Source organism: Paramisgurnus dabryanus, chromosome 19 (assembly GCF_030506205.2).
Source record: "Paramisgurnus dabryanus chromosome 19, PD_genome_1.1, whole genome shotgun sequence".
NCBI lineage: Eukaryota > Metazoa > Chordata > Actinopteri > Cypriniformes > Cobitidae > Paramisgurnus > Paramisgurnus dabryanus.
Window position 1 is genome coordinate 2338909 of NC_133355.1, and position 27408 is coordinate 2366316.

Here is a 27408-nt window from a genome sequence, read left to right on the forward strand (position 1 = left end):
GTAGAGTTGCACGATTTCGGAGGGGAGGGGGGCTGACACTGCCGTATTTGGGTTTTTGCAATGTGAAAATTCAGGTTGGTTTCGCCAGATTACTTGAAAAGCCCTTTTTGAGAAGTATCATTTGAGAATGATTTTGTAGGACGCTGCATTATTTTGGAAAATAACGTTTTGATTTCTGCGTTGCGTTTCTCTGCGATGACAATTGGGGAAAAATCATTGCACTTATCATTTCGTCGTGCACACACAAAGCCTGCATTTTCTCAATATTTGGATTTGTATATTGGCCAAATATTGTCCTTTCCTAACACACATCAATAGAAAGCTATTTCATTCAACTTTCAAACAGGATCTATCAGTCAAAATGCCTTTAAATGTTTAAAATTTGTGATGTGACTATTGCAGGCACCCATATTGTGGTATCAATGTTTGAACGATATGTTGTGCAGCCCTAGACTTAAAAAAAAAAAAAGGTGAGAGGAAGTGTAGACAAAGAGCTTTGACTAGAAAACCTGTTCATCCTGTGATGGCAAACTAAAAATCTTCAGACCCAACGCACCGTCATGTTCTGCTTCTGCACAAAGTCATGAACGAAAGTCATCTCTCTCTCTCTCGCATGCGCGCGCACAGACGGGTAGATATCCCGCTGAGTGTTACCCCTCTGTTCACCCGCGCTCTGTCATTCTGTCAACCCCTCATTTCTCATCAGCTCACACCGTACAGCTCAGTATTGACACACGTGAACTCGGTTACCTGCTCAAACTCTCACATGGACCTTAGGTCAAGACACTACAGAAATGAAGGTTCATACATTTGGCAATAATTAGCAATAATCACTCATTAAAAATATACTTTCTCATTTTAAAAATGAAACTTGTAACTTTGTCTTGAAAGATAAAGTTTACTGAAAAATGAAAGTTCTGTCATCATTTCATCATCCTCAAGTAGGCCTTGGGCTGTGAGATTAAGGAAAAATATCGAATTGCGATTTTCTGCCAGAAATTGCGGTCGCGATTCGATTTGCGGTTACATTTTGCAATGTGCATCTGCCTTTTTAGATGGTTAGATCTTACTAATACTGCTTATGGGACTGGTGATTTAGCTGCATTCATTCTGGGTTTAAAAAAATATTAAAAAAGAAAAAAGAAATTAAGAACAACGTTTATTTAATAAAATGTTAAAGTGTATTTAACTTGGACTACAGTATTTAAATGAAGGGTTCATTATAGCTGCAGTTTTAACAAAAAGTTAAAATATTTAAATGGGTAACTGAGTTTAACTGGAAAGATTTGGATGCATGTTTATCTTTTGTAAACAAAGAACTGGAATTCTCAACTTCATAATTATCAAAATATTAAAAAGCACCTTTGGTCCGATTCAGGTTTTTAAATTTCCTTTGGTGTGTAAGTGTGTATTAGTTCATGTTAATGATATGCAAAAGGTAAAAACCCCAAAGTAAACAATGATGTTATCATTTCCAATGTAAATCTCTTTTCTTGGTCTACAACAAACACACGGATTGTAGGCAACAGTTTCATTCCTGGGATTGTTAATGTAGACAAGACCGACATTATCATAATTCATCCCGCTTCGGCCTGTAAGTTAACTCCTGTTAGCATTGCATTGTGAGCGAATCTTTCAAACATGGTAAGGAGCGTCACATTTCCTGCTGATGTTAGAGGTATTCAGGCCAATCACAACGTACAGATTAGCTGGCCAATCAGGAACGCTTTCAAATCTGTGCGTTTCAGGAAGAGAGTGAAATCTGGAGCTACAAAAATGTATGGTATGTGGAAAATATTTTTTTTAACCACAAACCACAGAAACACATAAAATTATACCAAATACACGAACTAACCTTGTTTTTGGAATAAAATAGGTGCTCTTTAAATACATTTGGGATTTTTAAAATGAGTAGGAAATGCGTTCAATGTCATGTCATTTTTATTTTAAGTGAAATCAAGTGCGTCAAGTTTAAACGCATTGTCCGTTTAGGGAGATGCACACGTGAAGTCGTGCGATGCAAAGACAGGCGTGAATTTTAAACAAGCATTGAGAGACACAGACTGTGTGCGTGCATCAAGTTCGAGAGACGGTCTCAAAGCTTCTCTGCATATGTATCATATCGCAACCTTTCGCGATTTGCCAATCACAACATTTCACATCCCAAGTGCGTTTTGAGTTTGATTAATCGCCCAGCCCTGAGCAGGCATGCATAACGATTAATCGCAATTTTTTGTTTACATCATATATGTGTTTGTAATGTGTATAATAATTATGCATATATAAATACACACACATGCATGAATATATTTAAGAAATATTTAAGTGTATATACAGTTATATATAATTCTGCAAATGATTAGTCGCGATTAATCGTTATGCAGACCTACCCTCAAGTTGTGTTAAACCCAGGGTTTAAACCGCAGCACTTTCAGTTTGGGCAGCCCGCCTAAGCTGGGAAACCCTAACGCCTTAACTAGGTCGTTAAAAAACACTCCTTTAAGATAATGTAATTAATAGTGGGAAATAATCAGTTTTTACCATTTTTGCGCTATCTATCATCGTTCGCCAGACGTTCTACAACACCTGCTTTAGTTTGTGTTTATTAACCCTTTAGTTTCACTTCATCACGCAGCTATTCCTGTTAAAGGTAAAAACATTTAATTCATTAATGATCTAGCATGTGATCATTTTCTGTCATAGTTTCTTCAAAATTAAGTTTTATTTGAGTGTTTTAAATAAAAATATTTTAATTTTCATCATAACGCGTACGCCCCAGACGTTTGATTACCACACACACCCTGCCCCCTTGCCCAACCCTATCACCTTAACTAACAAATTTCCTGCAGGAAACCCTAAAACCTGTATAAATTTCTTTGTTCTGCTAAACACAAATGAAGATATTTTGAAAACTGTTAAGATCTGGGGCACTACTGACTTCCATAGTAGGAACAAATTATATTATGAAAGTGAATGGTGCCCCAGATCTGCGTAAATGGGCTGGGCTGTAATCAAAGCAAAAGGTGGCCACTGTGATGGTCACTCGCTTTATCAACTCAACAATATTTTTGTTTTAAATATTAAAGTACTTTAAGTAAATAAACACATGAAATTCACACATAGGAATAAAAATACTGGCTAAAAGATTTGTAAGGTCAATTTGAAGTTTGTCGAAACTTTTGTCTGGTAGGTTACACAATACATACAGACCTTCTCTAACGTCAAGTCACAAATTGGACACAACCATGAACCAAACCTAAAAAACACAATTTTCCCCTCATTACCGGCCTAAACAATTTAAAAACAGCAGAGGCCAACGAGTAGAACAGACAGGAGAGTTCTTTCCACAAAAGACTGGATGTGGGGGTAATAATCTTGCCTCCCCCGGGTCTCCCGAGACCGTCTGGAGGATGACTAACAGATGACAGCTGTGCAGGCCGTCGTCCGACCCGATTCGGTCCTGCTCAACATCAGCGATCCTCTCCCGTCCACCCTTCACCCGGTGCCATGCTGTCGCTGGTAACTGGTACCAAATTATGAAGATGAAGGCAGAAGCTAGAATCTAGAGGCGATTCCCTCACCTGACAGACCCGCAGCTGTACGCCCGGTCAACCACCCACTTTTAATTTCCAACCTCTTATACAGCTGAAGGAAGCAAAGCCCATAAAAATAAATCCCGTCATTATTTCTAGAATAGCAAAACCGCAATTCTGCAAAAGAGGTCGATGAAAGGTCAAGTGCTCATTACTTGCGGCGAGGAAAAAGATGGCGGGCGGATGAGCAGCGCGTTACAGATCGGCCCGTGCACCGCGCCAGCCTGATAAATAATCTTTGCACACAGGCTTTAACCTTGGAGGATGCTTGTGGAAAGTTTGCGTTCTGGCAAAGCAGGTTTCAAATGGGTTTCCCACCTGTCCTCCAAGCATCCGGTACATCATTCAGAGAAAGTCATTATTTATTGAAAATTAAATGTCTAATGAGACCCTGAAGCTTTTCTCTACCATGCCTCTTATGGTCGTATAACAGAAGTGAACTTGACTTTTCCTATCGATCCTTCACTGAAACATCTCAATGTCCGGCCGTGGCCGCCGAGCATATTTTGGACTTAGATTTGTGAATAGACTCAGGAGTGGGTTGATGGACGGCAAGCGATCTGAGGTGGTAACGCGCCACATTTCTTTATCCTCGAGTTATTTTTCCACTGTCGAAAACATGCAAACACGAATAACACAATGTGGAAAAAATGTCTCGGATGGTGGGGAGGCACAAGCGATGTTCCTAAACATAGCGAGCTGCCTACAAAGGCAAGATTTTAAGATGTCGTGGACAATCTTTCAACATGAAGTTTGTTTAAAATTGGCTTGTTTTGGCACTGCATATATCTTTGGTTAAGAAGACAATCCCAGCACGCATTGCGATGAACTGAAAAACTAATTTAAGCAGGTTAAAGAAAACTATTTCAAAAGTATTGACACAAAACAATTTAGTGTAAATGAAATTGCAGTCCTATGCATAAGGCACGTCAGATGCTTTACAAAAAATGTGTAAAACATAACTGTGATCCAATCTGGGAAAAAAACATCATATGTTTTTTTTTTTAGGTTTTGATACCATATACTTGTCAAAAACAAAGTTATGGTCATCTGAATTCAGCTCATCGCTGTAATTTTCAGAAACTGAATTTTGAAAAAATCTGATTTAAACAGAGACAATTATTACAAAGTAAAAGTCATGTTACCGTGGTAAAAGACTTATTATAGTCACTACACATCTTATTAAAGATAAGAAATGGTCACTTTGACCCTAAGGAACATACGGCACTTAAACACATTTGAACCGCATCTGTTCACTTTCATTGTATTTTACTTTTACTTTTAGTAAACTTTTACTTTAATTATCATGGGCATAGTCTCTGAACTTTTAGTCATCCCTGTATCGTTAGATGGCACAACTATTTAACATTTAGATTAGCAAGCACCAATATCAGCATGATTAGGGTAGCCTGGGTGCCAGCTGAATTTAACCCCGCCCACAACATTGAAGAATTGAGTATGACAACATCAGGCTATGACTAGGGTACCTTCATCGGGACTCCTCCTCTTCAGTAAAGTCTCCATCATCGGATCCTTTATCTCTGGATGTGTAATAATCCATTATAACATCGTTTAGGGCACTGACATCACCAGGATTAATTAGATTTATGCGATCATGTTTATCATTAGCAGCTAATTGTTTAGACTCATTGTTCTCATCACCGCTTATGATATTTTTGTAACTTTGTGTGCCATAATCTACACAGGAATATGTGCATTGCTACACCTTCAATCTACATGTTATGTGGTTTATTTTAATGGGTAAACTGTTAAGAGAGAAAAGAAATGGGCGACTGTACTGCACCACTGCGGGTCCAGGCGGATACTATTGGATTAAAGACGCAGTCTTTTCAGCTTGTCATAATAAATCGCTTATTTTTGCACTAATTTTGGCTGGATATTTTCCAGAGATGATAGACAAGATGTTATTAAATAATAATTTAATGAAAACCCAAGTTTAACAAAAACATTTATTTTTATTTTTCTGAAAATGTTCCAGCGCGACATCCGACAGGTTTTCACAGAACCCATCACAATTATTGGTAACACTTTACAATAAGGTTCATTAGTTAAAGGTGCAGTGTGTCATTTTAAGAAGGATCTCTTGACAAAACTGCAAAATAATATACAAAACTATATGATCAGGGGAGTATAAAGACCTACCTTTATAAACCATTATGTTTTCATTACCTTAGAATGAGACGTTTTTATCTACATATACAGAGGGTCCCCTTACATGGAAGTCGCCATTTTGTGCCGCCATGTTTCTACAGAAGCCCTTAAAGGATGATGGCATGTTTGTCCGGTGGCAGGAAACGTAGCTTCTCTATGCGTTTTAAAAATGAGGGGTGAGCAGTGGACTAAGCCGTTGGTTGCAATGCGCAACCTCACCACTAGATGCCAGAAAAATTTACACACTGCACCTTTAACATGAACTAATAAAGAACTCCACTTATCCAGCATTTATTAATCTTTGTTAATGTTAATTTCAACAATTACCAATACTTTAAAATCTTGTTAACGTTAGTTAATGAACCATGATGTAACATGAACAAACAATTATAAGCTTTATTTCTATTAACCAACATTAACAACGATTAATCAATACTGTAACAAATGTATTACTCATGGTTTGTTCATGTTAGTTAATACATTAACTAATGCTAACTAATAAACCTAATTGTAAAGTGTTACCCAATTATTTATTTTGCTTATGAGTGTTAATAAGAAATATTGACATTTTCTTAAAAACAAAAAAATTACAGATCAGCTTAAGTGAGATTTTTGTATGATCAAGGAGTCCTACAAAAGATGATAATTCCCAGATCAGAGCCCTTCATCATCAGATCGGTCCGATTACATGAGGAGACAAAAAAGCTGCAACATGTCCAAGATAGCAAATGTATCTTACAAACTGTTTTAAAGCAGGGTTCTCAACCTTTTATACTTCAAGGCCCTCCTATTGCCCACAACAATACTTGAAGCCCCCTTCACAATTTATACCGAAACAAATATTCTAGAGCTTGGTTTAGCTTATTTTAATGCTTGTTTTGTCTTATTTCTAATAATGAAAGTCATCCCGAAGCCATTGGAAGTTTGTTAAGGTTTCCTAGTGCAGGGGGTTTCAGACTGGGGTTCAGGGACCTCCAAAAAGTTCCAAGGGGTCCTCAGAAAATTTTAAGAGAAAAAGGACAAAGCAAAAATGGAGAAACGTCAATGTGTAGCAAATTATTTAAATTTGTAAACAATTTGCTGCCTTTATAAGGTCACAATAACTTTATCTAACACAGTTTAAGTGTTTCTTTATAAAAAAATATATATTGATATATATTTTTAAGAAGGGGTCCCTTGCTAAAGGTTCATCATATGTGGGGGGTCCTTGCTATCAAAGTTTAAAAAAAACCCGGCCCTGGAGGACACGAAACATCTGAAACAGTGAAAAAGCAACGGGTGGTGACACCAAATACAGATGTAGTTTATTGATAAATATCATTTACTAATGGGTTTATCCTCATTATACAGCATTTTAGCACAAAGTGCAATAAAACTTTTTAAAGTGCTGTAGTTTCAGTTTAGATTTCTGTTCTGTCTCTAATTTGAGGTATCTGTGTGAAATCATACTGATCATAAACAAAAATCTCACTTATTTCAGTTAAAGGTAAAGAATGTGTAGACATCTATATTGCCATTTCTAACACGCACACTAAAGCAAAAGATATAAATTATAATCTTAAAACTTCTTGTTAGATTTACTTTTGCACATTTCTGTCGTATGTTAGCGTCTAGCTAATTTTGTGGTGTTATCTCACTCCAATTTTGAAGGTAAACGTTCGAAACATCTTCCAATGACTCCACATCTCCATTCCTGTCATCGGGGGCCCCCCTCCACCCCAGGAGCCCGAGTCGGCCCCCGCTGGCAGTTGGTTTCAATCAGAGCCTTCTGGCAGGATGCATTCTGGCCCAACTGGGAGCTGTGGGAGCTGAAGACCGGATAAAAAGGAAGTCCTAAAAACTCTGGAACGACAGGTGGCTACTTTGGCTGCTCTCAAAAAAAAAAACTTCCCTCTCTCCCGGCTTTCCAACAACGCCCACACTCCCACCTCCACACACCTGCAAGAGTCTGCAGCCTGGGGTCCCGCTGGCTCTGTACGACCAGCACGCGATTTACCCGACGGCCTCCCCCCTCCGACCTCCCAGCCCCAGCCCGCTGGATCAACATTCCCCCCTGACTTAGAAAAACACATCCCAGCTTCTCCTTAAATAGACTATTAAAAAGAAATTTCCCGCTGACAGCGGCGTGTCAGGCCAAGATTCCACATAATTTACCAGCAATCTGTCAATTTTATCAGCCGATTGATTTCAGCCGAGCTGAAAGAAGACCTTTGTGTCTGAACACAGGAACGGTTTGAAAATCACTTCATTCTATACCGATGAACAAAACTTCTCAATTCATGAAGACTTCTCTGGCCCGTCGCCCAGACCGGTGCGGCGCGTTTGCTGATCGATAACATTTTTGGCTGTAACACAAAACACCAAGGCCAGAAACATAATCTAGACATACGTGCAATACAGACGTCTTACGTTACTGTATTGGTAACAAACCTCAGCCTTTAAGTTTATAATCAAATGTCTGCTTGAAATATTGTTATACAAGCAGCTAGTTGACAGTTTAACCATCTTACTAACAGGAAACCATTGCAGTAGTAGTTAAGCATTTGCGATAGTTAAGAAGGGATAGTGCAACAAAAGTTGTTTCATTTCTTTGTTCAACTGAACACAAATTAAAATATTTTGAAAAACACATCTGGGGCACCATTCACTTCTATAGTATAATTTTTTCTACTATGGAAGTCAATGGTGCCCCAGATCTGCTACATCAATACAGCCAGAATTAAGATCTTTTTAATAGTTTCTCCCCTCTCAAACATTCAAATAACGATGCATTCAGTCAATGGTTGGTTTTGAACAGGTTAGACGTTAACTTGACTACTTTCCAGGTGGAGAAATTACCGGCATGACTGTGATCTGGAAGGCATGGCGTGGGTGTGAGGTCTGTATGGGACCAATGGCTCCCGGTGGGATACAGCCCTTAAATCCCTCTTTACCTTTCTGCAGGGGTAACAGAACACCACCCACATTCACTTTAATCTAATTTGATAAATCTGAAGAACGCTTCGATACAGGAGAACAAAACCACTCTTTGTTTTTTAATAGCGCAGACGTTCCGTAAAATCAAGCCTGCGTTTGCCGAAGCACAAAACATATTAATCATTTTCTTCCCCGAAACATTCAACCTAATGGCTTGCCGAGGGAAAAGACAAAAAGCACGTAACGTATATGAACAAGAGACACCGGCGGTACTTTTAATACGACGAAAGCAGAGGAATAAGACCATGATGGCCAGAAACACAGTGTATTGTAAAAATGACATGAATTAATTTCTTATTGTTTTATTGGCGGGTTTTGTAGCAGTAATACCTTCTTGCAGAACTAATAGTTCACTTTAAAATAAAAAACACTGCTAACACTTATAATATGAATTTCTTCTGTGAAACACAGGGCAGAATGTTAGAGACTGACAGCCTCGGTCACCATTCACTTTTATTGCATCTATTTGCATATATAATGAAAGTGAATGGTGACCGAACCAGCCAGTCACTCACATTCTGCCTAAGAAAGAATATTTTATGAGCTTAGGATAAATGATAACACATTTAAGTAAGGATATTTTTGGTAGGAACTTTGTGAATGCATCTGTTTGCATGTAAGTGAATGGTGACCGAGATTGTCCATCACTTATATTCTGCGAGAATATTTGATGAGCTTATGATAAATGATTACAAATTTAAGTAAAGAACAATTAATTTTTTATGAGCTTAGGATAAATTATAACACATTTAAGTAAGGATAACACAAAAAATATTTTTGGTAGGAACTTTATACATGCAAATAGATGCATTCACAGTGTAAGTGAATGGTGACCGAGATTGTCAATCACTCACATTCTGCCTAAAAAAAGGATATTTTATGAGTTTAGGATAAATGATGACACATTTAAATAAAGGATAACACAAAAATATTTTTGGTGGGAACTGTGTGAATGCATCTTTTTTCATATATAATGTAAGTGAATGGTGACCGAGACTGTCAGTCACTCACATTCTGCCAAAGAAAGAATATTTTATGAGTTTATGATAAATGATAACACATTTAAATAAAGGATAACAAAATTTTTATTTTCAGTGGAAACTATGTGAAAGCATCTGTTTGGATATGTAATGTAAGTGATCGGTGTCTGAGATTGTCCATCACTTATATTCTGCTTAAGAAAGAATATTTTATAAGTTTATGATAAATGATTACAAATTTAACTAAAGTGGGAACTGTGAATGTAACTGAAATGATACAGCCTTGTGTTAGCCAAGCTAAGGTAACAGGGGTTCAATTTCCATACTGATAAAAAATAGCTCAAATGCACTGTAAGTCACTTTGGATAAAAGCATCTGCCAAATTCATAGCCGTAAAAATATTTACTGTCCCTTTAACTCTGAGGTCCCCGAGCAGAAAAGGCTTCGTTCTAGGCAACATTTTTTGCAAGTTGGGTTGGAAGAAAGTAACAAAATCAAACCACTGGAATGATGATCATTCATAAGAGATATCGAATGCTCATTTCACTCAGGCCCAACTTTTACGTTGTAAACGTTTGGACCACAGCACAGGTCAAAGGTGAAGAGTTCAGAGCTCAACTGCTGCTGGGCCGCCAAGGGTGAATGGACACGACCCTCTGGTTCCGGTTTCATAAATTGATGCGATTTTGCTCCCGCAACGGAGAGCCAGCGTCTTCCCATACGTCCGTTTGGAATGCAGAGGTCCGTAAAAGCAAACGCAGGCCAGAGGAGAGTGTTGACGGCCATGATTAGCAGTTTTAAACGTGGAGTTTGGAGGAAAGCAATGCTCTGCAAACGTATATATTGCTTATGGTCCTAATTCATCCAAGCAGAGCATTTCTGTCTACAGCACTCGGAGACGAACGACTCAAATCGAAAATCTCTTCCTCCACAGAGGCTCTTGCAACGTTTTGATGCCAATCAATGAAGGAAGCATAATTGGAAAGACAGAAAAATTATGAACACTAGCAGTGGTATAATAGTACGGTCGTTTCTCTGCAGCTGAGAGACGCTGGGTCACAATCACGCTGTGCACTCCACAACTATAGATTCAATGATATCGCACAATGTTGTCAATCCTTATAAAGATGGGATTGGGAAAAAGTTCTTTTCTAAAAAAAAAAAATCGAAAGTTTTTCTATTTTAACCGCCATCAGATTGACCACAATCATTTGAGATCCATCTGGAACCCATCAGACGGCTCTTGGAAATGCCCCAATCACAAAATTTAACTTTGGGATTACCGAAATTTAGCGAGGAAAGCAAATAAAAGTTTCACCTCCAGACGCGCGCACCGTTTCTCATTTTCGACAGATTTCATCATATTTCCGTGGAGTGGGTGGCACGGAGCGCCGAGGGGGAAGGCTGGATCGCGTCTTAACTCGGGAGAAATCTGGACACCTTGACCAGGTCGTGTTTGTTTTACTTTGCACAGGAAAGCAAACAGGGCTCTTTTCTTCAGACGGCGTGGGCCGAAATCTCGCTCGAATCTTGGGGTGGAAATGACAAAGTCAGCCATTACCTTCCTGAGCGAGATCTGGCCACCTGAAGCAACTTAGAGCTTGAAAACTCGACACCACAAAGCCTCCAGAATGTGTAATTATTCAGACTTCATTTGGCACCGGAGGAAATCACATTAAGTAGACTCATCACATGCTAGTCCATGTCCCAGGTTTTACTTTGTAAATTCAACCACATGTATGCAAACCCAAACCAGAGTAAAACTAGCAATTGAAATAAAACGGCTGGCATGCAACCGCTGAAGTCGCCGGACTTTATTTGAAAGGTGCCCTGATTCAACAAGAGGATGTAAAGTTTCCTCCACACCTGAAGGCTCTCTGTGGTTCACGGGACCTGAAACTGGAATCAGACTGTGGATGTAATTAACAGACGTGACCTTGATCCGCTAGCTGTCACCAGAGCTTTACATTACAGCACAAAAGACCCCCATTTACTGAAACCTCCAAAGAGCATTGCACATCCGTGGCTTACCGCACACTAGAAATAACATTTCGGCTCTGCGACTGCAGATACAGATCAGAAACAGCGCCCTCTATGGAAAAAACAAAAACATGACAAAAATTAAATTTGTATCTAACTTGTATATTATCTGATTGGGACTGTAGTTGAGCAAACTGACTGATCACATGGATTTTAAATATAGGTCATGTGTATATTTAAAAAAGCACCTATTGTCCGATTAACGATTTTACATTTCATTTGTTGTGTTATGCTGCGTTCAGACCAGCCGCGGTAGAGGTGTCAAGCGCGAGTGATTTCAATGTTAAGTCAATGTAAAGAAGCATTGACGTGCGTTTGGAGGTCTCGCAGTGCAAAAGAGGCGTTTAGCGCAGTAGACGCGAGCCCGCCTCATTTGCATGTCTAGTTTGCACAAATGGCGCGAATCGAGCGTTGTTGTATCAAATGCGCTAGTTGAAAAATTTGAAATTTGCAAAAAATACGAACCCCAAAGTAAACGATGATACGAGTTATCATCTTCAACGTAAATCTCTTTTCTTGGACAAACAACACACAAATTTTAGGAAACAGTTTAATTCCTGGGATTGGTGATGTAGATAAAACCGACATTATCATAATTCCTCCCACTTTGACTCACAGCCTGTAAGTTAACTCCTGTTAGCAAGTGAATCTTTCAAACATGGTAAGGAGCGTCACATTTCCTGCTAACATCAGAGGTTTTCAGACAAATCACAACGTACAAGTTAGCTGGCCAATCTGGAGCTACAAAAATGTACGGTATGTGGAAAATAATGTGTTTTTTAACCATAAACCACGCAAACACATTGTATTATACCAAATACACAAAATAACCTTGTTTTTTTAGCTATGTGCTCTTTAAAATAAGTCGCTTTGGATAAAAGTCTCTGCCAAATACCTAAATGTAATAATTCATATATCTGGACTAGGGATGGGCATTCGATTAAATTTTTTTAGTCGATTGTCGGGAGAATTAACGACCGACTATCGATTAATCATTAATATATTTATAATAAAAATAATTATTTAACTTTTATAATTAAAAAATGTTGAATACAAAAATACAGCGTGTTTTCCTCCATGAGACCTTTATTACAAGATCAACTTGTGGCAAACAGTTAAACTACATTTAGTTAGACAAACGGACCATATATGCGCTTGAATATGCGCTGCTCTAAAGCAGCGGAACCTGCAGCTGCGAGCCGCATTCTTAAACAGAGACCTCATTTGTTCCGAAAAATCATGACCTCTTCATGATAATTTTTTTAAAATCAAAATGGAAGGTCACAGATAACGGAGTATGGTGTCAAATATTGCACCCTGGTGGTAAAATGTTGAATTGCTGCCACACAATGAAATTCATTTAATTGCTTCAAAACACACGCTACACTAGGCAAAGCAACCTGCATTAGATAATAAAAGTATTCGATTTATCAATAACAAATTAACTTCATCGACTAAATTCTTAATGATCAATTATCGATCGTCGATTAATCATGCCCATCCCTAATCTGGACATCTTAAACACTTCACCATAAATGTTTATCTTTAAGCTTCAATATATTTCATGATTCAACATCATGTCTAGGGCTGTCACAATTATGAAATTTGGCTGACGGTTATTTGCCCGTTTATTGCTTCGACATTTAATTCTCATACATTATTTTGTTTATGAAATCATTTTCACAGATTGTTGTGGTTATTTAAATTAAATCTTTTGCAAGGCAGTAAATATTTATACACATAACACATTTTTAAAAGTAATCTGATACGGTCTTGTTTATACAGGCGCAGCAGCTCCCCCTTGTGTTTTTAGAGAGATGTGCAATCATTGCGGTGATCTGAAATCATCGCGATGAGCTCAAACAATTGCGATGAGACGATTATTTAATCATAGTGACAGCCCTAATCATGTCTTTTATGTTTTATGTGATCTAAACGGAATTCCTGTTTTTTTATGACATCACAGCAATGAAGTTGTTAATCATTACTTCAGACGAGAGCATGACATCCCTCATCCATTTCAGATGTTTATCCAACACTCTTTTCATGAAACACTTTAAAGTAAGGTTGTATTTGTTAACATGCATTAGTTAACAAGTTGATCAGCATTTACTGTATTCATCTTTGTTAATGTAAGTTAACGCAAACAAAACACAATGTTAGTTCATTGTGCATTAACTAATGTTAACAGTTACAACTTTATATAAAAAATGTATTAGTAATTGCTGAATAACTGCTGATAAACTATTTTGTTCATTCTTTGTTAGTTCATCTTAACAAGTGTTACTATCTAATGTACTGGTTAAACATTCAACAACCAGACCAGCTGACAATACAGGTCCATCAGGTCAATTCAGGCCACCAGGTGAGTTTCAACAATCACAAATGACCTATTTGTATATTCACTTCACCTGGACGCACGTACTAAAACGCACACATCTCTCCTTTAAGGCTACTGTGTAGGGCTCAGAAAGGTCTCGGCGATCAGTAGCTACTTGGCGGCAGGAAGCCGAATTTGCGGCCGGGAGCCAGAGCCCCTTTTCCCCTTAATTCCACAATGTGTCTTCATTCATCTCACGGAGCACATGGAAAAGCCATTGCAGGGGAAAAGCCCCTTCCTGCCGGCTCAGTCCCGGACAGACGCTGCGTTCTCCCATATTCCCCATTCGCTGCGCTAACAGGAAACAGCTCTTTATTACAAAGGGGGGACGTGAGGTTGAAAAACAAGGGGATTTAGAAGTCTGGAGTTTTATTTGTAGACAACTTGTGTCGAGAGCTGCGATGGGACGGAGAGGCAACCCAATATGCCGTCCCCAGACGGGATGGGGAGGACGCTCGTTTATTACAAAGGGGACCACCTGGTCGATCTGTAGAGATCAGACCAAGATCTTTTTTTAAGATCGGCAAACCACTGAGATTCACACCAGGAACATGAAATAATTATAAATCTGAATTGAACTACATTTATGCGAGATTAACCGAGTAGCCTACACTTTTGGCTGTAGGATGATCAATAAGTTGACTTATCTGTAGCGTTTATTCAAGTGTATTTATAACAGAAGCTACCCAAAGTGGACAGCTGTGCTTCAGGACGCCAAGAGTCAAACTGTTAAGCAACAAAACTCAACTCTAAACATAAAACTGCTAAAATTGTGCATTTATGAAATACTGTCCCCCAGATACAGCCATCAAAACAACGAGTTCATAATACATTACAAGACAACAACTTGTCCTTTATTGGACTGATGAATGGTCCACAATATGATCAGGGACATTTATTAAGACAATAAATGGGCTCAATACAGATCATTAAACTAGTGGAGCTAGCTGTCGTCTCCGTGGATGAAAAATAAATGAAAAAAAGTGACAAAACTCGTCGGCCATGATGCAAAATAAAAAGTCGCTCTGGGATCGTAGATCGACCCAAGAACAATAACACTTCGGCAAAACATTCCTGGTCGGAAGCAGATGGCCAAGAGCTCCTCTGGATGGCTGTGTTTAGGTTGTACGACCTGGCAAATCACCCAGACCGCATTGTGGCAAGGTTCAATGATTTTCAATGAAGCATGTAAATTAAAGCGCTGAAGAGGAATTCTTTAATGGATCTTCATGTACATTTGAGATGTTATCATAGTGTGAGGTGCATCATAAAGTCCCCTCACCGAAACAAAGCAACGGAGACATTACAGAATTGTGGTAACGTCTGACGGACGTAAGGGAAAGTGTATCAAATACTGCGGTTTCCAGCGATGTTTTTCCCTTTACATGACACATTGCACAACTAACCATATTCCCATCTATGGAACAATGAAGCAATCGTGTCCATACAAATATGCTGAACAAGCCATTGGCTATATTTAGAGTCAGATTTATCTTACCAAACAGCACTGAACAGTTTCACTGATTAAAGCTTAGATCAGGTAAATGCAAACTTTAAATTTAGTTTAGTATATCAATCCTTTACATTTACCATAATTATTACTTTCCATGTGAACTTCATCTGGGGAATTTTGGAAATATTCTAAATTGGAAATTAATACAGGGTTCCCACACCTTAGTTACCTTCAAATTCAAGGACCTTTCAAGGACTTTCCAGGTCAAATACCCTCAAATTCAAGGACTAAATGTGGGGACACATTTCAAGTGAGAGCAAGGTTACATCGTGTTACCTTTTAAGATACATTGTTACAGTTCCCTTTCGAGGGAACTCGCGCTGCGTCACTGCGTCTGAATGTGTATATTAAATTCAACCAATGGTGAGGCTTAATGACAAAGACAGGGTGACATGGGAGTCAGGAAGTATATCGCTATCTGAAATATTGCCAAAGACGGCGTTACAGGGACACAGGAAGTATGGCAAGGGAGACGCAGCATCTCGTTCCCATACGTAACCAGAGAAGTTTTCATGTGTCAAACACAACTATGCAAAAAAGCATTTTGGTATGAATCAACATTCGCATACAGAAGATATAAGCATTTAAAGCGAACAATGAAAAAAAATTAAAAAGTCTAGAATTTTTATGATATTATCCTACACTACACAGGGAATAATATGGATTTTTTTCCAGAAAACTTCTTGCATAAAATAGATTCAAGCACTTTCAATGACCTGTATCTATGCATGTATATTTTCAAAAACTTCCCAGGGCCTTGAATTTTTCCCCCAGATTCACAAACTTTTAAGGACCCGTGGGAACCCTGAGTAATTTGACTGCGAGGTAAAATATCACGATACTTCAACATTAATTTTTTCTCACCCACTACTTCTACAAAAACGCAGACATCTGGAAATTCAAACTTGCCTATGTTAGCTGGTGGACGGCCGAAATTGTAAATCTTACGCATCCAAATAAAAGAGTTGAAAGTCAAATGTGCCTCAGAAACAAATGAAAGCATGCAAAGTGACATCGCAACACATGCAGGTGCACAAACACCCAGACACACGGATGACGTGTGGACTCGCTCAAGTGTAACAAGGATCTTAATACAAATTTGCATCGCTGTAAAAGACCATTCATTCACCCAAGAACAAGAAAAGATGAATCAACCAATAAAGAAAACACTTCTGCCTTACTTGATTTTCTAAATGGATACAAATGATATCACATAAGCTGAACAATTCAAGTGCAAAGATAAATGGAAAATTTACATTTTTTTATTTGCCAAGTTCCTTAAATGAAAGCAGCACTTCAGAAGTTTCCCAAACCAGGAATTCACAAGGTCAAAGTCACAAATTTGCTTATATTTGATTATTGACCTGTGAACTGTAAATATTATCACCTCATGTAACCTGTCAGTATAAAAGGTGTACTGCCATGGATTAATAAAAACAACATTTTCATTGTGGTCTCAAAGGGGACGGTTGTCCTGACTCGAGTCACATGGACAGGTGTAAACAGGTGCTTACCTCTTCATCTGATGTGTCCTGCTCATATTCATCCACCTGAGATGAAACGTTGAGACCTCCATCTCTCTGTGATGTCACACTTTGCTCAGCATCCTTTTCTCCTGATGTCTTCTTCTTCTTCTTCTTCTTCTTCATCTTCATCTTCTTATCTTTTGAATCTTTGATGTCACTCTGTAAAAACAAACACAAGCTGTCACATAATTCACAAGTTGCAAAATAAAAACATTGTTTGAGTTAATAAATGGGCTTGTTTAACATGTCCAGGTCGTATTTCATCCTAAAAATATAAAAACAAAGATTTTTTTAAGGGATAGTTCACCCAAAATTGAAAATTCTGTCATTATTTATTCACCTTCATGTTGTTTTAAACCTGTATGAGTTTCTTTAAACCTTCAACTGTGTGCTCATCATCTTTTATCAAATGTTTTCAATTGTGCTCAACAGAATAAAGAAACTCATACAATGAAATGCAATGCAAGACAAGGAAATGTGTTTATATTTCCATTAAAACTTTACGTTGTGACATTTTTATGATGCTTAACTCTTTCCCCGCCATTGACGAGTTATCTCATCAATTAAGAGAAAACATTTGCATCAAAAAACGTGTCCCTGATGAGTTTTTATGTTAATCTGTAATACCGCAATTATCCACTAAAAGACCTAAACCAATTTATAAAACTGAAGCAAAAACATTATTTACTCATTTTAAACTCTGTGTATGTTTTGATAATCGTTCTGAATCTGATCTTTAAAAAATTCACAAAAATGCAATTATTTTAGCTTTTTGCAAAAAATATTTTTAAAGAAAAATACCCATATTTAAGAGTTTATAAGCAGAGAAAAATATAGATAGGATGAAAATTTTTTATTTTCGTTTTGTTTGTTTATCGTTTGTTTGAAAGCAGAGGGTCTTTTCTTTCATTTGATATATTTGTATGTTTATATATTTATAGAAGAACATTTTCCTGGAATGCATTTTGTGAAAAATGCTGATGGTCAACTTTTCAAATAAATGGCTGGCGGGGAATGAGTCAAGCACCATTCTCATTACTCTAATTCACTAAGTTACATTATTGACACTAAAAATCATCCCAAGATAAAAAAACATCATGAAAGTAACACATAACTACCCAAACACTACCTTTTATGTTTTTTTTAATAAACATTCAGCGGATTCCAGACAGCAGCTTTTTACTACAGTATGTTTTAAAGATGCAGTTTAGTTTACTCTGGGTGATTTACACGCGTGTTGTTGAAAAGCAGTCACCAGAACCTCACATCCGGCGCGGGACGCTGGGACTCACCTTACCGGCTGTTATTTAGCACAGCCCATCACTCAAGATGAGACCAAACGGACAGAAAATCTCCTAACAGGGTGGAGAGGAAGAGCGCGACTCCCACGAGCCCGTGATGGGGCAGGTGAGCAAACCTGTGCTGATTTACGGCTCCTCGATGTCCTGCTATCTCTTAGACTGCAAAGCTCAGAGAAACACTTCCTCCCTGAAGTCTAGTTAAATCCACATCAAGACGGCAAAGACCCGCGTTCCTGAATGCCTCGCGCGGCCCGAGGGACGGACAATTTTTCCGCATACACCGAAGATCTAAAAACAAGCTGAAAGCTTTAGAAAGGGAGGTCTGGGGAGGAATGACATCGGGTCGTTTGAGTCATTAAAGTTTAGGCCAAATCAGGACGTGAACTAGAAGGATAAATGAAAAACCTTTCAGAAAAGTGTGTTCAAAATAAAAATATATATGTATATAATGCCATATCTGAAATATCACACTGTGAATGTAAAAAATGAAAGCAGTTTAGAAAGTAAAACTATATTATTAACCTCCACATACGTGGTCGTGGACATCACATTTTTGTTGTTTGCACCATAATACTTAATTGTGTGTAACTGGAACCTGTTGAACACAAACGTGGACAATTACACTGCTTCATGTTCAAAGAAAATTATTTGGTTATTATATGTATTGGTATAAATATAGCTGGAAGAAATCTGAAAAAAGACAAACCAAAGCGCAGGTCTGATATTTTAAGAAATACAAAGACCTTATGGTTTCAGTTTACCTGGTTATAGTCTGTAACTATAAGAGACAAGTCTTGGTTTGACTTGATTAAATATACTGACATTTAGAAATAATTTAAAAGCAAGTTTTAGCTTGTTTGTTTCAAGTAAATCTAGTTTTAAGGATGATTTTAAATTCAGCACTAAAAACAAGGGTTTGATTTAGGGCTGCATGAGAAAAATGCGACATGCAATAAGTAAGGGATAATCCACGGCCAGCCATGCATTAAAGGGTTTTAATGCACGACGTAGAGGCGAAGAACCACCCGACGCGTAGCGGAGGGTGGTTGCCTCTGCGAAGTGCATTAAAACCCTCTAATGCATGGCTAGCCGTGGATTATCCCGCTTATACCTTGGTTATTTGCCAAGTTAAAGCTGTAATTAATGTTTACAGTGTAATTTTAACCGACAGGTAAAAAATGACGGTCATCTTCTTAAGTTAAGGCTCGCACTCCGTCCGCTTTAAATAAAGTAGTGCCATTGTATTGCATTTATTTAAATGAATTATCATATTTATTTAAACTCATTAAATAATTTATGAATGACAGCCAACACTGACAGTGACAAGGCAATCTTTATTTGAACTAATCATTTATTTAAATGAATTATGTAAAGTGTGAAATAAAACCGACGTCTCTAACCACGATTACTATATAAGGACACATTACATTTATTGAAATGGATTAAATTAAATGAAAACAAAAATCAAACAGTTGGAAATCTCTCTCTCGCTCTCTCTGCAAGTGTTACTGTGTTACTATGGTTACCAATGTTTATAGTAGTGGATTAATATCTAACTTTAATCAAACTGACTGGAACTACCTGTGCGTTAAACGGTTTTAATGCACACCTTCCAGCCAATCAGAATCGAGTATTTATATAACTTAAACAATAAAGCTGTAAAACTTAATATGTTCAAAAACTGAAAATCACACAAACTTTCTCATCGTTGATCATTTTCAGAGCACACACAAGCACGCATTTTCTCTTTGCTAAAACTTTGACCAGACATAACATTTGTAAGTATTCAAAATACACGTTTTTGCTAATTAGGTGTGACCGGAGAACAAACTAACGCAGGGTTAATTGCAACACGGCTACTTTACATATTTATACACGGCTGAGCAATCTGGGCTTTTGGTCATTTTCTCTTATTGTCAGAAGATCTCCTGTGAATTTATGAAAAGTTTTGACGTGTTTTGGTTAAGATATTGAAAGTAAATTTCATCATCTTATGTTATTTTTTATTTCTGAGTTGTGTGTGTAAGTCACCAAATCCGGTCTTATTTTAATCACTGTCTTGTTATCTAAAACATAACAGCATTTTGAAACATGTCAGCAACTCCTAGTAACCGATAGCTGTGATTGAAAACATTTTTACACAACGGGGTTAGTTGTCACACAGTGTTACCATTAAGCCTCAGGTATATAATGATAATGAAATAAAAACAATGCAAATAATATTTATCAAAATGATAACTGTTAATACAATATCAGGGGAAATAAAAAAAATCTATTTCTATGCATTGCTGCAGAATACAAAAATGATTAGAGGAAGGATGATGTATGGATTAGGGATGGCGAAAACGAAAAAAATTCTTGACCGGCCACCGAGCCTCATTGGCCGGTTGAAACCGGTTAACTGATAGGCCTATAGTTTAAAATATGCTATGCTATTTAAAATAAACAGCCATTTCGAGCCGCGCCTGCAATTTCGCAACTCGCATCTCTCTGCGCTCTGCCTCCAGCTCACACACACACAGACCTCACAATACTTTTTAAATCCCCTACAGCGCGAAACATGAGTCCCGCAAACGGCGCCGTGCTTAGTTTCGAAATAGTTTAGGTACTAGGTGATCGCGTTGAACTTGAAAATAAAGGCGTTTGTGAAGCTCATTTGAAAATTGCCGCGGCTCATTTAATAAAATGACAGATCAGCAAGAGACTGCGCTTTAGTTTGGGGTAGTAATATTAAAGACATAGGATGATCATCATCACCTTTTCTGTTACCACTGAAATATAGATGTAATGTATTTCCAAATCTAAACCCATCTTATGCGGAATGTTGCCTAATAGACTGCAACACGATAAAACCAATGGATTAAACGGGCACCTTCAGAATGTGTAAACGCACCGGCCAAAGCAGGTCTCGCACTGTTTTTGTTCTAGAATAAATGCAGCAAAGATATTTAATGCTTGTATGAGGCATATAGGCCTACGCTGAGTTTTATTTATTTATGATGAGGTGCGTTCTAATTAACAATGCAATGCAAGTGAACGCGCAGTGCCGGCGCCTTCATGCACGGACCGGTAATTATATACTCTGCTATATTTGCTTTTTATTTAATAAATACATGCATTTGGTTGATTAAACATTTATTAAAATTAAGATACAATTTATACAAAACGAAATTCACTTCAAAGAAATGCTTTCTACAAAGCAAAACTTAATAAAGTGGTAAAAATCATGGCTGAGGATTTACAGAAACAAAACTTACTCTGCACTTTACTGTTAGCCTAAAAGACATAAATGTTAATAATTTGGAACACAACCAGGAGAGACTTTAATTTTAACTAGATATGCAATTCCCAAGGAATTACCAGTGCATGAAAATGCAAAAAGTTGATTGACAGAAATGTAAAAGAAATTTAGTCTAGTAGTTTACCTGGCTGTTGACATGTTTTAGTGTGAAGCTAGCATGATTTAAAAAAGTTATCATGATGAAATATGATGCTAGCATGATTAGCATGATTCAGCATGACGTTAGCATGATGCTAGCATGATTAGCATGAAGCTAGCATGAAGCTAGCATGATTAGCATGATGCTAGCATGATTAGCATAAAGCTAGCATGATTAGCATGAAGCTAACACGATGCTAGCATGATAAGCATGAAGCTAGCACGATGCTAGCATGATTAGCATGAAGCTAGCATGAAGCTAGCACGATGCTAGCATGATTAGCATGAAGCTAGCATGAAGCTAGCACGATGCTAGCATGATTAGCACGATGCTAGCATGATTAGCATGAAGCTAGCACGATGCTAGCATGATTAGCATGAAGCTAGCACGATGCTAGCATGATTAGCATGAAGCTAGCACGATGCTAGCATGATTAGCATGAAGCTAGCACGATGCTAGCATGATTAGCATGAAGCTAGCACGATGCTAGCATGATTAGCATGAAGCTAGCACGATGCTAGCATGATTAGCATGAAGCTAGCACGATGCTAGCATGATTAGCATGAAGCTAGCACGATGCTAGCATGATTAGCATGAAGCTAGCACGATGCTAGCATGATTAGCATGAAGCTAGCACGATGCTAGCATGATTAGCATGAAGCTAGCACGATGCTAGCATGATTAGCATGAAGCTAGCACGATGCTAGCATGATTAGCATGAAGCTAGCACGATGCTAGCATGATTAGCATGAAGCTAGCACGATGCTAGCATGATTAGCATGAAGCTAGCACGATGCTAGCATGATTAGCATGAAGCTAGCACGATGCTAGCATGATTAGCATGAAGCTAGCATAATTTGCATGAAGCTAGCATGATGCTAGCATGATTACCATAAAGTTAGCATGAATTTAGCATGAAATTAGCATGATCCTAGCATTATTAGCATGATGCTAGCATGATTAAGATGATGCTAGCATGATTAGCATGAAGCTAGCATGATTTAGCATGAAGCTAACAAGATTTAACATGAAGCTAGCATGATTTAGCATTAAGTTAGCAAGATTTATTATGAAATTAGCATAAAGCTAGCATGAAACTAGCACGAAGCTAGCATGACTTAGCATGAAGCTAGCATGAAGCTAATATGACCCAAAGACCCAACCCCCATGTCTCTATGATGTCCGGATCCAGAGATATAAGGCTTTGTTTATTATGTTGCTAGGCTGCTCATATTTGGTTGCTAGGGGCGTGGCTTAATACCTCAATAAGGATGGTGAGAGACTGATTGGATGCCTGAGTAAAATGAGCCCACCCCCATGTCTCTGTGACACTGTGCTGCAAAGATATCCATCTGGGCATTTTATAATTGCAGTCTATGGGAGATGTTGCTAGGGTGCCCAAAATGGTTGCTAGGGGCGTGGCTTGATAGCTCAATAAGGATCCTAAGGGACTGATTGGATGCCTGAGTAAAATGAGCCCACCCCCATGTTTCTATGACACTGCGCTGCAAAGATATCCCATCCGGGACGTTTTTAGTTCCTTATATGGGCATGATTCCTGCCCCATTATAAGTCTATGGGGAAATTTGGGGACCTCTTACACCCCAGGGGTACAACTTACACCCCATTGTGAGGTATGTTCTTACAGAGCCTGCCAGCCTCTTCAAATGTGGCAAGTCACAAGTTTCTGTGAAATTCTAGGTCTGAGCTACGACTCGTCAAAGTTTGTCTCCATGTTAAGTCAATGGGATTTTTCGGCTGCTTTTTCGCCCCTGGGGCAAAGACCGTACCCCCGATCGCTTATAAAAGTCATAGCACACTATTCCCGAATAGTCCGCACGTTTGAGAGTTTGAATGAAGTTTCTAAGTTAAGCGGTTCGAGCCGTATTAATTGCGGAAATTTGGTTGGAAGAATAATAATAATAATAATAATAACTAGATAGGTACATTTCCTGAAGAAAATGTGAGTGGTGCTTGCCGTGGCAAAATTCTGGGGACCATATATGATTAAACTCCAAGCCAAAAGTTAAACGATCCAACTCCCGTGTCTGTACGATGTTCTGATGTGGAGATATAAGGCTGTGTTTATCCGGTTGCTAGGGTACTGTATTTGGTTGCTAGGGAAAAATTTGGCATCCCATAATGATTACACTCTGAGTCCCGAGTCATACGGTCCAACCCCCGTGTCTCAACGATGTTCTGATGCAGAGATATAAGGCTTTGTTTATTCGGTTGCTAGGGTACTGTATTTGGTTGCTAGGGAAAAATTTGACATCACATAGTGATTACCCTCCGAGTCATGAGTCAAACGGTCCAACCCCCGTGTCTCTACGATGTTCTGATGCGGAGATATAAGGCTTTGTTTACTCTGTTGCTAGGGTACTGTATTTGGTTGCTAGGGAAAAAATTGGCATCCCATAGTGATTACCCGCCGAGTCACAAGTCAAACGGTCCAACCCCCATGTCTCTACGATGTTCTAATGCGGAGATATAAGGCTTTGTTTACTCTGTTGCTAGGGTACTGTATTTGGTTGCTAGGGAAAAAATTGGCATCCCATAATGATTACACTCCGAGTCACGAGTCAAACGGTCCAACCCCCGTGTCTCTACGATGTTCGGATGCTGAGATATAACTGTTTGAATTTTATGTTGCTAGGGTGCTGAAAAGTGGTTGCTAGGGGCGTGGCTTAGTAAGTCTTTAAGGATCCTGAGAGACTGATTGGATGCCTGAGTAAAATGAGCCCACCCCCATGTCTCTATGACACTCTGGTGCAAAGTTATCCATCTGGGCATTTTATAATGGCAGTCTATGGGAGATGTTGCTAGGGTGGCCAAAATTGTTGCTAGGGGCGTGGCTTAATAGCTCTTAGATGATCCTGAGAGACTGATTGGATGCCGGAGTGAAATGAGCCCACCCACTTTTCTGTAGGACATTGTAAAGCGAAGATATCCCAGCTGGAACTTTTTTATTTCCTTATATGGGCATGTTTCCTGCCCCATTATAAGTCAATGGGGCACTTTTGGGTGCCTCTTACACCCCAGGGGTACAACTTACACCCCAATGTGATGTATGTTCTTACAGAGCCTACCACCCTCTTCAAATAATGTAACCCACATGTTTCTACAAAATCCCTGAGCGGAGCTATGACCCGTCAAAGTTTGGCGCAATGTTAAGTCAATGGGATTTTTCGGGTGGTTTTTCGCCCCCCTTTCGGAAATCCTGCACCCGATCGCTTATAAAAGTCATAGCACACCTCTCCTCAATAAGCCGGTCGATTTGAGCCCTCTTTCATGGGTCTACGACAAACCGTGCGGGACGAGTTACGCGCCGAAAAAGTGTGCAGACATAAGAATAAGATATAATAATAACTAGATATTAAAGTTTGAGGACAAACTTTATGTTGGCTTGACAAAGCCTGGTCTGAACGTTTAAGACAGTTTGACAGAAGTTTGACAGAAGTTTGACAGAAGTCTGGTTTAGTAGGCTATCTTGTTGTTAGTATGCTTAAGTATGAAGCTTTTTAAAATAAAGCTAACATAATTTAGCATAAAGCTAGCCTGATTTAGCATGAAGCTAACATGATTTAGCATAAAGTCAGCATAAAGCTAACATGTTTAAAGGCCCAACCCCCATGTCTCTATGATGTTCTGATGCGGAGATATAAGGCTTTGTTTGTTCCGTTGCTAGGGTACTAAGTTTGGTTGCTAGGCAGAAAATTGGCATCCCATAATGATGACACTTCAAGCCACAAGTAAAACGGTCCAACCCCCATGTCTCTATGATGTTCTGATGCGGAGATGTAAGGCTTTGTTTGTTCTGTTGCTAGGGTACTAAGTTTGGTTGCTAGGGAGAAAATCGACATCCCATAATGATTACACTTCAAGCCACAAGTAAAACGGTCCAACCCCCGTGTCTCTATGATGTTCTGATGCGGAGATACAAGGCTTTGTTTGTTCCGTTGGTAGGGTACTAAGTTTGGTTGCTAGGGAGAAAATTGGCATCCCATAATGATCACATTTCAAGCCACAAGTAAAACGGTCCAACCCCTGTGTCTCTATGATGTTCTGTTGTGGAGATATAAGGCTTTGTTTGTTCAGTTGCTAGGGTACTAAGTTTGGTTGCTAGGGAGAAAATCGGCATCCCATAATGATCACACTTCAAGCCACAAGTAAAAAGGTCCAACCCCGTGTCTCTATGATGTTCTGAAGCGGAGATATAAGGCTTTGTTTATTCCGTTGCTAGGGTACTAAGTTTGGTTGCTAGGGAGAAAATTGGCATCCCATAATGATCAACCTTCAAGCCACAAGTAAAACGGTCCAACCCCCATGTCTCTATGATGTTCTGAAGCGGAGATATAAGGCTTTGTTTATTCCGTTGCTAGGGTACTAAGTTTGGTTGCTAGGGAGAAAATTGGCATCCCATAATGATCAACCTTCAAGCCACAAGTAAAACGGTCCAACCCCCGTGTCTCTATGATGTTCTGAAGCGGAGATATAAGGCTTTGTTTATTCCGTTGCTAGGGTACTAAGTTTGGTTGCTAGGGAGAAAATTGGCATCCCATAATGATCAACCTTCAAGCCACAAGTAAAACGGTCCAACCCCCGTGTCTCTATGATGTTCTGAAGTGGAGATATAAGGCTTTGTTTATTCCGTTGCTAGGGTACTAAGTTTGGTTGCTAGGGAGAAAAATGGCATCCCATAATGATCACACTTAAAGCCACAAGTAAAACGGTCCAACCCCCGTGTCTCTACAATGTTCTGATGCTGAGATATAAGGCTTTGTTTATTCCGTTGCTAGGGTACTAAGTTTGGTTGCTAGGGAGGAAATTGGCATCCCATAATAATCAACCTTCAAGCCACAAGTAAAACGGTCCAACCCCCGTGTCTCTAAGATGTTCTGAAGCGGAGAAATAAGGCTTTGTTTATTCCGTTGCTAGGGTACTAAGTTTGGTTGCTAGGGAGAAAATTGGCATCCCATAATGATCAACCTTCAAGCCACAAGTAAAACGGTCCAACCCCCATGTCTCTACAACACTCTAAAGTGAAGATATTCCATCTGGGACGCTTTTATTCCTTTATATGGGCATGTTTCCTGCCCCATTATAAGTCAATGGGAAATTTTGGGGGCCTCTTACACCCCAGGGGTACAGCTTACACCCCATTGTGATGTATGTTCTTACAGAGCCTGTCAGCCTCCTTAAATGTGGTAACCCACAAGTTTCTACAAGTTTCTCACTCGCAGCTATGACTCGTCAAAGTTTGTCTCAATGTTAAGTCAATGGAAATTTTGGGGTGTTTGAGCCCCCCGTTTAGGAATTCGGAAGGTCCCATCAGTTAGAAAAGTCATAGCATAAATCTACGGACCAGTCTTAAAAGTTTTGTAAAGTTTTGTGGGTGTAGCTTGAAAGCTCTAGGAGGAGTTACAGTCAGAAAAAGTAGGGATCAGAATAATAATAATAATAATAATAATAATAATAATAAGATTA

At 38.8% G+C, this 27408-nt stretch overlaps 1 protein-coding gene across 1 annotated transcript in view; it reads right to left on the reverse strand.

Moving 5' to 3' along the window:
* bop1 (BOP1 ribosomal biogenesis factor) overlaps window positions 1-27408 on the reverse strand; it is a 93083-nt gene that overhangs the window by 49266 nt on the left and 16409 nt on the right. Inside the window, exon 3 of the mRNA XM_065284498.2 lies at window positions 17169-17339. Within this exon, the coding sequence (XP_065140570.1) occupies window positions 17169-17339 (171 nt within the window). The remainder of the gene's footprint in view (window positions 1-17168; window positions 17340-27408) is intronic.